We start from the raw sequence: 12,902 nt of genomic DNA on the forward strand, positions 1-12,902 counted from the left end.
CAGGGTCAAGAGGCAGCTGCCCATTGCAGTACTGCATGCCACACTGCAGCATCACTAAATAGGTCACCCAATGCCACGGTACAGCTCATCCTTCCAGCCCCATCTCTGAAAGTGGTTGCCTCCATCTTGGGACACCTCCACTGCCATTTTGGGTTACTTATGCTGCCTCCTCCACCATCTTTAGTTGGGGCAGCTTCCACCTTGGGACACTGACTAGGATCTGGAAGCCCAACATCAAGGTATCTACAGGCTTGATGCTACTGCTACCACTAACTAGGGACATGGCCGCTTCTATCTAGGGACAACAACCAGGACTTGGAAAACCATCACCAAGGCCCACTGCACCAGAGGTATCTCTACTAGGTGCGTTAACAGACGCTATCCTGTTGCAGAGGTACTGGGGAGCCTTGGATGGGGTTGCCTCTCTTGTTTTTCCTCCTGCTAACCACCAACTTCTTTTGACTACCTTTAATTAGTCCTATAATCTAATACCTCTATATTCTCATGTTCTACCTCATAAACATCACAAGCTACCCCTCTCTCTGTCTACCATTAAAAACTGTAAACCATTATGCAAACTTACTGGTTATATGGTAGAAGATAACTGAACTCATCATTTCTGTTTATAGCTTCCAAATAGAAGCTAATTGATTTATGGCTGCATATTGGTTGTATTGGGTGTCATAAACATTGATATACCCTCCCCTCACTTAAAGGTGAGATATTGGCAAACTGCAGGGATACTATAAGACTATAAGGTAGAAGCTGCAATACCTTAAATCTGCACTGCAAGAGAGGAAGACACATAGACAACATGAAAAAACAAGAGAGAAAGTACCCCAAACCAAGATACTACAACAATAGAATCCATCAACAGTGCAGTAGATGAAATGTCAGAGAGGAGTTCAGAATGTACATAATTAAAATGATCTGCGAATTAAAGAATGATCTAAGTGAGCAAATACAGGCAAAAATTGATCACTCTCAACAAAGAGATAAGAGAGCAAATACAGGTAGCAGATGATTATTTCAAGAAAGAGATGGAGATTCTGAAAAACAAACAAACAAACAAACACAAATCCTATAAATAAAAGGAAACAATAAACCAAATAAAAAACTCAAGCATCACCAACAGACTATATCACCTGGAAAACAGAACCTCAGACAATGAATACAAAATATACAATCTTGAAAATAAAGTTGACCACACAGTGAAGATGGTAAGAAACCATGAACAGAACATCCAAGAATTATGGGATAACATCAAAAGACCAAATCTAAGATTTATCGGGATAGAGGAAGGCACAGAGATTCAAACCAAAAGAATGTACAATCTCTTCAATGAAATTGAATGAACGAACAAGGCTCATCCTCGGAGCAAATGCCCATTTATTGAGGAACAGATCTGCATATTTATAGAGCCAGGGGTTGTTTGACAGTTGGCATGGGGTGCTTTCTGATTGGTGGGTAAGGATCATGTGAGCCAGCAGGGCTCACCATTGGACAGCTCTTCTTGGGGGATGGGGAAGTTAGTCTTTGGAGCCGTGGCGACTCCCAACAGAAATAATATCAGAAAATTTCCCAAACATGAAGAATGAATTGGAAAATCAAATATAAGAGGCTTAGAGGATATCAGATGTATAAAATCACAACAGATCTATACCAAGGCACATTATAATGAAAATGCCTAGAATACAGAATAAGGATAGAATTTTAGAGGCTGCAAGAGAGGAATCAGATTACATATAGGGGAAGACCAATTTGGATCTCAGCAGATTTTTCAACACAGACCCTCAAAGCAAAAGATCTGGAACAATATATATCAAGCTCTGAAAGAAAATGGATGCCAAGCAAGAATTTTATATCCAGCAAAATTAAGCTTTAGATTTGATGATGAAATAAACAAGAGTTAAAAGAATTTACAGCAAGAAGGCCAGCACTACAGAATATTCTTTGTAAAATATTCCATGAAGAGGAAATGAAAAACAACAATGAAAAATCTGCAAAGGGAAGAACTACACTAAAGGAAAGTCCAATCAAAGAAGAAACCATGTGATGTTAAAAACCAAAAATAAACTAAAATGACTGGGAATACAAACCATGTTTCAATAATAACCCTGAATGTCAATGGCCTAAATTCATAAATTAAAAGACATAGACTGTGGCGAGGATGTGGGGAAAAAGGTACACTCATACATTGCTGGTAGGACTGCATATTGGTGCAGCCAATTTGGAAAGCAGTATGGAGATTCCTTGGAAAGCTGGGAATGGAACCACCATTTGACCCAGCTATTCCCCTTCTTGGACTATACCCAAAAGACCTAAAAAGAGCATACTACAGGGACACAGCCACATAAATGTTTATAGCAGCACAATTCACAACAGCTAGACTGTGGAACCAACCTATATGCCCTTCAATAGATGAATGGATAAAAAAGTGGCATTTATATAGAATGGAATATTACTCAACACTAAAAAATAACAAGATCATGGCATTTGCAGGGAAATGGATGGCTTTAGAGCAGATTATGCTAAGTGAAGTTAGCCATTCCCTAATAAAAATGCTGAATGTCTTCTCTGATATAATGTCTTCTCTGACTCAAAATGGGATAGGGAGGAAGAGCATGAGAAGATTACCACTAAATAGGGAAGAGAGGTGGGAGGGAAAAGGAGGGAGAAGGGGATTTGCACAGAAGATGGAAGGAGACCCTCATCATCATACAGAATACATGTATGATGTTGTGAGGAGAAAACAAAAAAGAGAAGTGTGTCTCATTAGATTGGGAGGGGAGGGGAAGGGGGGATAGGAAGGGCAGCAGAATAAAATAGAAATTACTGACTGTATGACCAATGTGATTCTGCAACCTATACAATCAGAAAAATGAGAAATTATACCCCATTTGATTCAAATGTATGAATTGTCAAGATCATTGTACTGTCATGTGTAACCAATAAAAAAAAAGACATAGACTGGCAGATTGGATTTTTTAAAAAGACACAAAAATATGCTTCCTTCAAGAGACTCATCTCATAGGAAAAGACATCCACAGACTGAAGGTGAAAGAATGGGAAAAAACATCATTCACATGGACCACATAAAAAAGTAGGGGATTCCATCCTCATGTTAGATAAAGTGGACTTCAAACCAAAGTTAGTAAAAAGGGATAAAGAAGCTCATTTCATACTACTTAAGGGAATCAAACATCAATAAGACATAACAATCATAAATAAAAAAACAGAGACATATCAAAGAAAGAAAATTTCAGATCAACATCCCTGATGAACACAGATACAAAAATTCTCAATAAAATTTTGGCAAATTATGTACAAAACATATTTTAAAAATGGTGCATCATGATCAAGTGAGGCTCATTCCAGAGATGCAAGGCTGGTTGAACATATAGAAATCAATAAATGTAATCCATCATATCAATAGACTTAAAGATAAGAATCATATGATTATATCAATTGATGCAGAGAAAGCATTTGACAAAATACAGCATCCTTTCATGTTCAAAACAGTAGAAAAACTAGGGATAGTAGTAATATATCTCAAAATTGTAAAAGCAATCTATGCTATAACCAAGGCCGACATCATCCTAAATGGAGAAAAATTGATACCATTCCCTCTAAAAATGCCCTATTTTACCACTTCTATTCAACATGGTCCTTGAAACTTTAGCCAGAGCAATTATATAGACAAAAGAAATTAAAGGGATATGAGTAGAAAAAGAACTCAAACTATCATTATTTGTTGATAACATGTATAATGTTGTGAGGAGAAAACAAAAAAGAGAAGTGTGTCTCATTAGATTGGAAGGAAGGGGAAGGGGGGATAGGAAGGGCAGCAGAATAAAACAGAAATTACTGAATGTATGACCAATGTGATTCTGCAACCTGTACAATCAGAAAAATGAGAAATTATACTTAGAGGATCAAAAAATTCCAACCAGAAAACTTCTAGAATTAATAAATGAATTCAGCAAAGTAGCAGGATATAAAATCAATACTCTTAAATCAAATGCAATTCTATATATCAGTGATGAATCCTCTGAAAGACAAATTAGTAAAACTACCCCATTCATAATAACCTAAAAAAACTTGGATATCAATCTAACAAGTGAAGTGAAAGACCTCAACAGTGAAAACTACAGAACACTAAAGAAAGAAATTGAAGAAGACCTCAGAAGATGGAAAGATCTCCCATGCTCTTGGATAGGCAGAATCAATATTGTCAAAATGGCCATACTACCCAAAGTGCTACACAGATTCAATGTGATTCCAATTAAAATCCCAATGTCATTCCTTATAGAAATAGAAAAAGCAATCATGAAAATCACTTAGAAAAATAAGAGACCCAGAATAGCCAAAGCAATCCTTAGCAAGAAGAGTGAAGCAGGAGACATCACAATCTTGAAGACACTGATAAATTTCTAGAGACATATGACCGACCCAACTTGAATCAAGAGGACAAAGAATATTTAAATAGATCATTTCAAATAAAAAATTTAAGAAAGAAAATTTAAACAGATCAATTTCAAGCAATGAAACTGAAGATGCTATCAAATGTCTACCCACATAAATACCTCATAGTTGACAAAGATGCCAAAAACATGTATTGGAGAAAAGATAGCCTCTTCAACAAATGCTGCTGGGAAAACTGGAAATCCATATGCAGCAAAATGAAACTAAACTAAACCCCTATCACTCATCATGCACAAATCTCAAAGTGGATTAAGGACCTAGGAATTATACCAGAGATCCTATCCCTAATAAAAGAAAAAGTAGGCCTGAATCTTCATCATGTCAGATTAGGCCCTGACTTCCTTAACAAGACTCCTAAAGCGTAAGAAATAAAATAAAGAATTGATAAATGGGATGGATTCAAACTGAAAAAACTACTTTTCAGCAAAAGAAATAGTAAGGTGAAAAGAGAAAGCCTACAGAATGGGAGCAAATTTTTACCACATGCACATCAGATAGAGCACTAATCGCTAGGATATATAAAGATCCCCCAAAAAACTTAACACCATAAAAACAAACAACCCAATCAACAAATGGGCTAAGGAACTGAAGAGACACTTCTCAGAAGAAGAAATACAATCAATCAACAAATATATGAAAAAAATGTTCAACATTTACAGAAATGCAAATTAAAACTACTCAAGATTCATTTCACTCCAGTCTGAATGGCAGTTATCAAGAATACAAGCAACAGTAACTTGTTGGTGAGGATGTGGGGGAAAGGCACACTCACACATTTCTTGTGGGACTGAAAATTAGTGCAATCAATCTGGAAAGCAGTATGGAGATTCCTTAGAAAACTTGGAATGGAACAACCATTTGACCCAGCTATCCCACTCCTTGGTCTATACCCTAAAGACTTAAAAACATCATATTAGTACCACAGACACTTCAATGTTTTAGCAGCATAATTCATGATTTTTAAACTATGGAAGCAACTTAGATGCCCTTCAATAGATGAATGGATAAAGAAATTGTGGTACATATACACAATGGAATATTTCTCAGAATTAAAAGAGAATAAAATTATGGCATTTGCAGGTAAATGGATGGAGTTAGAGAATATCATGCTATATGAAATAAGTCAATTTCAAAATACCAGGGGCCAAATGTTTTCTCTTATAAGTGAATGCTAATCCATACGGAGGGGGGTGCACAGGGATAAATGGAGGAACTTTGGATGGGGCAAAGGGGAGAGGGTAGGGGGCAAAGAGGTAGGAAAAATGGTTGAATGAGATGGACATCATTGGTACATGTATGATTGTACAAATGGTGTGGCTCTGCTTCATGTACAACTAGAGAATTGAAAAATTCTGCTCCATTTGTGTACAATGAATCACAGAGCTTCTTACTGTCATGTATAACTGATTAGAATAAATAAATAAATAAATACATAAACAACAACAAAAAAGATATATTTGTACATTCATATTCATTGGAGCACTTTTAAAAAATGCTAAAAGGAGAAGTAATCCACTTGTCCATCAATGGATAGACAGATGAATAGATAAAATGTGATTGATTTTATATAAAAATATATAAATAAATATATATACATATATAATCTGACAAATGCTACAACATGGATGAAATCTGAAGAAATATCTACTCACAAAAGGACAAATACACTATGATTCCTCCTACATGAGGAACTTAGAGTATCAAAATTCATAGAGATAGAAAGTAGAATGGTGGTTTCTAGGGGCTGAGAGAAATGGGGAATGGAGTTATTGCTAACTGTTACATAGTTTCAGCTTTATATAATGAAGAGTTCTGGAGATGGATAGAATTCTGGTGATGGTTGTACAACAATGCGAACGGCACTGAATTATAAACTTAGAAAATGGTTAAAATGGTAAATTTTATGTTACATATATTTTACCACAATTAAAAACATTAAATTAAAAAAGTCAACTGAATGTGGTTGCAGGCTGAACTTTTAAAAAAAGTCTTTCTTGGTACTCAAACACAAGTCCTAATAATAACATTAAATGCAACTTACTTATATGCCAGGGCTCCAGCAAAGTGCTTCTGGATATATGTATCCATTACAGGTCGGAAGTGGAAATACTTGATGTCTCGGAGTAGGTTGATGATGAAAACCTGCGAGAGAGAGTGCTTAGGTTACCAGGGTTCACTGGAAGCTTCAGACCTATCTCTAGTCAGAAACAGATTATCTTTTTCAAGGAATGCAAACTGTCAGTGTTTTGTCTATTGTTCCCCATGGGAAATAACTATAAGATTTCCATTCTGTGTTTTTCTCTTCTCTCACTCCCAGTATCCCAATCAGATCCAGAGTTCATTAGTTTGTGCCTGTGTTATTCTGAGCCTTTCCCTTTACAATAATTTTGAGTAGTACAATATGGATCAAAATCAGGGACAGGCAAAACACTATCTGTGTTGGTGGCATAAACACTAAAACTTGGAAAACCTGATGGAAAAAAGATTGTCTTGTGAGCCACATCAAGCTATGGAAGGCTGTGCCCTTCAGAAATGGGGCTGGTGGCAAGTGGCAATTCCAACTCTCAGCTTGGTTCCTAATCATGTAGATTGCAGTATCTGGTTTTTCTTGAATGAATATACAGCCATCTGGTGGGACAAGATATATTAAGAAAAATGCACTAAACATTAGAAATCCCTGTCAGTTTTTACTAAAACAACCTTCTGATACTCTGAGTCTGAAACAACTGCATAGAATGAAAGAAGGAGAGAACCTCCAGAGACCTCTGGAACTGCACAGGGTTTTGGAGACTATCATGAGTGAGTCTCTGCTTTTCCCAGTGGTTTTATTCTACTTTGTTGGTGAAAAATTGACCATCTTTTTTCCTATACTAGTTCCTGGTCCTCTTGCTGGTATAGGTCACTACTGCTGGAGCTACGCAACTCTGCAATAGTGATAAGATGGGGATTCAGAACTATAAAGCCTAGATTTGAACCTGACCAAGCTGAATTCTTCAAACCTGATCTTGGAGAGATTTGCCTGGTAGGTTGATTGGTTGGTCTTCCTTGGGTGACACTTCTCAGTCCCTTTTCTATTGGAAATATCTGCAGCTTTTTCTGCCTCATTCTAATAAGTTAGGGTGTTTATTTAAAAAGTTTTGAAGCATGTCATAGGAATAATTAATAAAAATGAAAAATCAAGAAGTGACTTACCAGAGACTGAAAAACCAGCAGGCCATATTTCTCTGTATTATCATCCAAAATCACGAAGAGTGTATCTAAGATGTCCTGAAGAAACTGAAACAACATCAAAAGCAGAAGACTCAGGTCTCAGGAACTTGCATGCATGGTCAAATTCCCATATACCAGTGAATTTCACTCTCAATAAAATGAAATATCTAGAATCTTAAAACAGGACTTAAAAACTGTCTTGTATCCTGTCTTCACCTAGCTAAGGGATAAGTAGGTGGACAAGGGGGTGTTTATAGCCCAAAGACTCTGAAAAAGACCTAGGAAGCTCTTCCTGTTGAATAGGTTCTAAATCTATAAGGAAAGAGCTATTATCTTAGACAAACAAACAAAGAAATAAATAAATTGGACACCCAGGCAGAATAGCAGATTCTGATGCAAAATTTGAGAAAAAGAGCTCAATTTCTTGGGTCTTCACAGAGCTTACCAGTCCCTTACTCTCTACTGTGACCTAAATATATAGGGTACATTTGGATGAGGTGTGGCAAGTTAGACTTTACCTACAGTAACTATTTTTTAGTTGAGGAATTAGTATTCTAGGAGAAGGGAGAAGGCAGCCAATGAGGACTCTAAGTGGAAGTAAAAGAAATCTGATAGTGTTCTTTATTGCTGTTGCTTTTTGAACATATGGCTTTTTTCTTCTTTTTTAAGTTAAAAAAGAGAGAAACTAATAAATACTGATAGATGCTTAGAGTCTAAAAAGCAAATATAATACTTTGCCAGTCAAATCCCAAGTTAAATGATATAATATTTATAATTTATTTCAAACAATATGAAGTAGAAGTGTAGATTAGAGTGTTGATGGGTCAGGTAATGAGTTAGTGGTTCTTGGAATTAGATGAGGGATACCCATAGGACTCTTTTTTATACTATTTTCAACTATTGGGTAAGCTTGAAATTTTTCTAGTAAAAAAGTTTAAAAATTAAAAATATCAGCATATGCTCTTTATATTCTCTTCTGGTGAATCAAGACAAATTACTGATACTAAAACCTGATATGCAGGGGCCGGAGTTGTCGCTCAGTGGTAGAGCACTCGCTTAGCACGTGCGCGCCCTGGGTTCAATCCTCAGCACCGCATAAAAATAAATAAAGGTATTGTGTCCAACTACAACTAAAAAATAAATACTTAAAAAAATTCTTAAAAAAAATAAAATAAAACATGATATGCTGGTAGGATGTTTTCTTGTCAGGAATATGACAATTCCTTCTCTTTTTTTTTGTATTAGGGATTGAACCTAGGGGCGGTTAACCACCAAGCCACATCCCCAGCCCTTTTTTTATATTTTATTAGAGATAGGGTCTCGCTGAGTTGCTGAGGCTGGGTTTGAACTTGCAATCCTTCTGCCTCAGCCTCCCAAATTGCTGGGATTACAGGTGTGTGCCATCGTGCCTGGCTATGACAACTCTTTCTTAAGAAGACTACAGATTTCTTAATACCTTATCTGTAAACATAATATTTTTTACGTTTAAAAGGAAAATATGAGTATCAATTTATCTCAGATTTCAAAACTACTATTAGTCTATGAAGAATTTTTAAAAAATTCTATGATAATTAGATCAATTCATTAAAAACCAAATTCATACATTAACTTTATAAAAGTACAGACTTTAAAAACTAGAGTTCTGAAATGAAAGTACAGACGTGCATCTATGCTAACTGATTTGTGATGGCAGAGCTAAGGAAGCTCATTATGAACAAAACGTCTTTTCAAGATTTAATCTGTAGCCTATATTCTGTTGCTCTTGCTGATGATTGAAAGCATCTCCACCTTCCTCAGTAGAGTTCAGTTTGTTGTGTGTAATTCACCTACTGGGTTTTCACCACCAGCAAGTGTCTGGGTGGGCTTAAGTTACAAATGGTTGGCTTAGAGAGGTCATATAAAAACAAATGGGAACTGGTGGTATTGCTGTCAGCCTGCTTAAGGTCATTAGATGAGAAATGTCATAAAGGTATCTGGAGGAAGCAGTTGAGGTAGGTGGGTAAAGGTTTCACTAGCATGGACTTGAAGTGAGAGATGGGACAAAATCATCAGCTACAGATGAATGAATATTATTCAGAGTTTGAATAATTAGGAAAGTAGACCCAGAAAGACATTAGGTTGGGTTGAGGTAAAAGGGTTACAAAGTAAGGAAAATGAGAAAGAGGCCTAAAAGAAGGCAGAAGAGACCTGAAGGAATATAGGCAGCAAAAAAAAAAAAAAAAAAAACAGGGATTGGTTCTGGGAGGATGCTTTTACCACTGCCCTTTACTAATAATTTTTCTCTCAGTGAAGAAAATGGGTTTATAATTATAATTAAAATGTAGTCTTTAAAAGATTATAAACTTGGTATGATAAATACTTTTTTTCTTTTTGTGGTACTAGAGATGGAAGCTAGGGCCTGTGCATGCTGGGCAAGTACTCAACCCCAGCCATTTTAAATTTTATTGTGAAAAAGGGTCTTGCTAAGTTGCCCAGGCTCGCTTCAAACTTGTGAACCTCTTACCTCCCAGTCCAAGTAGCTTGGATTACACCTGGCTATACACTTTTATTAAAAACTAGCTAACAAAAAACTGAAACAAATGAAACAGAACAAGAAAAACCTCCAAGATATTCCTATTCATCTATTATGTATCTGGAGAAATAGCCTTAGAGGCTTACTAGCAGAAATCACGGGGAGTTAACGTCTTTTACCCAGATTCTTTCCCAGCAGTATGTTTGCACAAAGTAAAAGACATACCTTAACAATTTCCTCCCCACTGACATGCCGCAGCCTCCCTAGGATGTCCATGATCCGGTCTGGAAAGGCCTTCCATTTCAGTAGAGCAAGGAGGTCCACTAGAAAGCAAGCCCAAAAGTTGGTGAATCCTGGCTCTTTCAAGGTTGAGCAAAGCCAAGACTCCCCAAGACAAGAACAGGTGAAATCTAGAGGAAGAGAACTAGCCATGAGCATCATAATGGACTCTTTAATGCTAAGGTCAAGGCCAAGATCTATCTGTGCACCCTGTATGTGCACTCTGGTGCTACTAACACCATGGAAACCTCATAGGCTGCTCTTGCTGAGGGACTCCATCAACTTCAAAACAAAAGAAGTCTCTTACTCTGGTATGAAGAAGTAATACTCTCTTGTCTCCCTTAACATGCACTAGCAATGTGGAACCAACAACTGAGGTCAGTGGAGGGTACCTTACAGGCAACATTACCTACCATTTTGGGTGAGTTTGGTAGAAGAGAGCTGTGTGGAAATGAAGAAAGACTCTTTGGTGCTGCGCTGGAAGATGAGGCTTGAGGGGATATTAGGGCAGCCATTGTAGTCTTCCTTGCAGCAGGGCAGGCCCAAGTACAAAGCATGGTTGTTAAATGTGCTATTCTCATCACACTGTAGATGAAAAGTAGAGAACTGAAAATGTTTCTGGAGCCATGCCATGTGGAAAAATCAGGTCCCAGGGAATTTCTGAGCTGATATTTGCTCTTATCTTCCTAAGGCTATACCTTGAGTCTCAGGTTGCTTTGGAAGAGGGCTTTCTGTTTGGAAACTTTCCAAAACATTTTACGTGCTTTTTAAACAAAACATGGAAAGGAATGTGGCCTCCACCTGTTGTGCAAACAAACTTGGGTGGCAGCTAAGCCGTGACAGCAGAACCATGATCTCAAATAGCAGGACTTAGAACTTAACTAGCCTGGACAACAATGGCATAGAGGAGTCAGTAATAAATTTTCATCCAATGAAGTGGGAGGTTGGAAACAAAAGGCCTGCTGGCGTTAAAAACAAAAGCCTGCCCACAGCTGTTCTGTTTTCACCCATCATGGCACTACTCTGACTCCTCTGACCTGCCCAATAAAACCCACCTGAGAACCATGTGTGAGAGTTGCCACAGGAGGTGAAGGGTGGGGATGAAAGACAGCCAGGCCCCATACCTTGTACACATAAAGCTCATGAATATCATCTGAGAGGGTGGTGCCATCATCACGCATCAGGGGTGAGAATGCAAAGCCAAAGAGTTTCTTTTCCCCTTTGTCTTTTGCTGCAACCAGAGGTAAGTGTTAGCTATTTTTGCCTTTCATTTTGCTTTTTAATAGAACTTCTTTTTATGTTTGTCACCCCCACTCTTTTTTTTAATTAATTTTTATTGTAGGTTGTTCAAAACATTACATAGTTCTTGATATATCATATTTCACACTTTGATTCAAGTGGGATATGAGCTCCCATTTTTACCCCATATACAGATTGCAGAATCACATCAGTTGCACAACCATTGATTTACATATTGCCATTCTGGTGTCTGTTGTATTCTGCTGCCTTTCCTATCCTCTACTATCCCCCCTCCCCTCCCCTCTTCTCTCTCTACCCCCTCTACTGTAATTCATTTCTCCCCCTTATATTTTTCCTCCTTTCCCCTCACTTCCTCTTGTATGTAATTTTGTATACCCCTGAGGGTCTCCTTCCATTTACATGCAATTTCCCTTCTCTCTCCCTTTCCCTCCCACCTCTCATCCCTGTTTAATGTTAATCTTCTTCTCATGCTCTTCGTCCCTACTCTGTTCTTAGTTACTCTCCTTATATCAAAGAAGACATTTGGCATTTGTTTTTAAGGGATTGGCTAGCTTCACTTAGCATAATCTGCTCTAATGCCATCCATTTCCCTCCAAATTCTATGATTTTGTCATTTTTTAATGCAGAGTAATACTCCATTGTGTATAAATGCCACATTTTTTTATCCATTCGTCTATTGAAGGGCATCTAGGTTGGTTCCACAGTCTTGCTATTGTGAATTGTGCTGCTATGAACATGGATGTAGCAGTGTCCCTATAGTGTGCTCTTTTTAGGTCTTTAGGGAATAGACCGAGTAGGGGAATAGCTGGATCAAATGGTGGTTCCATTCCGAGCTTTCCAAGAAATCTCCATACTGCTTTCCAAATTGGCCGCACCAATTTGCAGTCCCACCAGCAATGTACAAGAGTACCCTTTTCCCCACATCCTCGCCAGCACTTGTTGTTGTTTGACTTCCTAATGGCTGCCAATCTTACTGGAGTGAGATGGTATCTTAGGGTGGTTTTGATTTGCATTTCTCTGACTGCTAGAGATGGTGAGCATTTTTTCATATACTTGTTGATTGATTGTATGTCCTCCTCTGAGAAATGTCTGTTCAGGTCCTTGGCCCATTTGTTGATTGGGTTATTTGTTATCTCATTGTCTAATTTTTTTAGTT

At 37.5% G+C, this 12,902-nt stretch overlaps 1 protein-coding gene across 1 annotated transcript in view; it reads right to left on the bottom strand.

Moving 5' to 3' along the window:
- Dock3 (dedicator of cytokinesis 3) overlaps positions 1-12,902 on the bottom strand; it is a 589,707-nt gene that overhangs the window by 103,260 nt on the left and 473,545 nt on the right. Inside the window, exons 17-21 of the mRNA XM_076867085.1 lie at positions 11,611-11,717; positions 10,900-11,071; positions 10,433-10,530; positions 7,678-7,761; positions 6,527-6,627 (exon numbers count right to left, since the gene is read on the bottom strand). Coding sequence (XP_076723200.1) covers positions 6,527-6,627; positions 7,678-7,761; positions 10,433-10,530; positions 10,900-11,071; positions 11,611-11,717 — 562 coding nt within the window. The remainder of the gene's footprint in view (positions 1-6,526; positions 6,628-7,677; positions 7,762-10,432; positions 10,531-10,899; positions 11,072-11,610; positions 11,718-12,902) is intronic.

This window comes from Callospermophilus lateralis, chromosome 10 (genome assembly GCF_048772815.1).
Source record: "Callospermophilus lateralis isolate mCalLat2 chromosome 10, mCalLat2.hap1, whole genome shotgun sequence".
NCBI lineage: Eukaryota > Metazoa > Chordata > Mammalia > Rodentia > Sciuridae > Callospermophilus > Callospermophilus lateralis.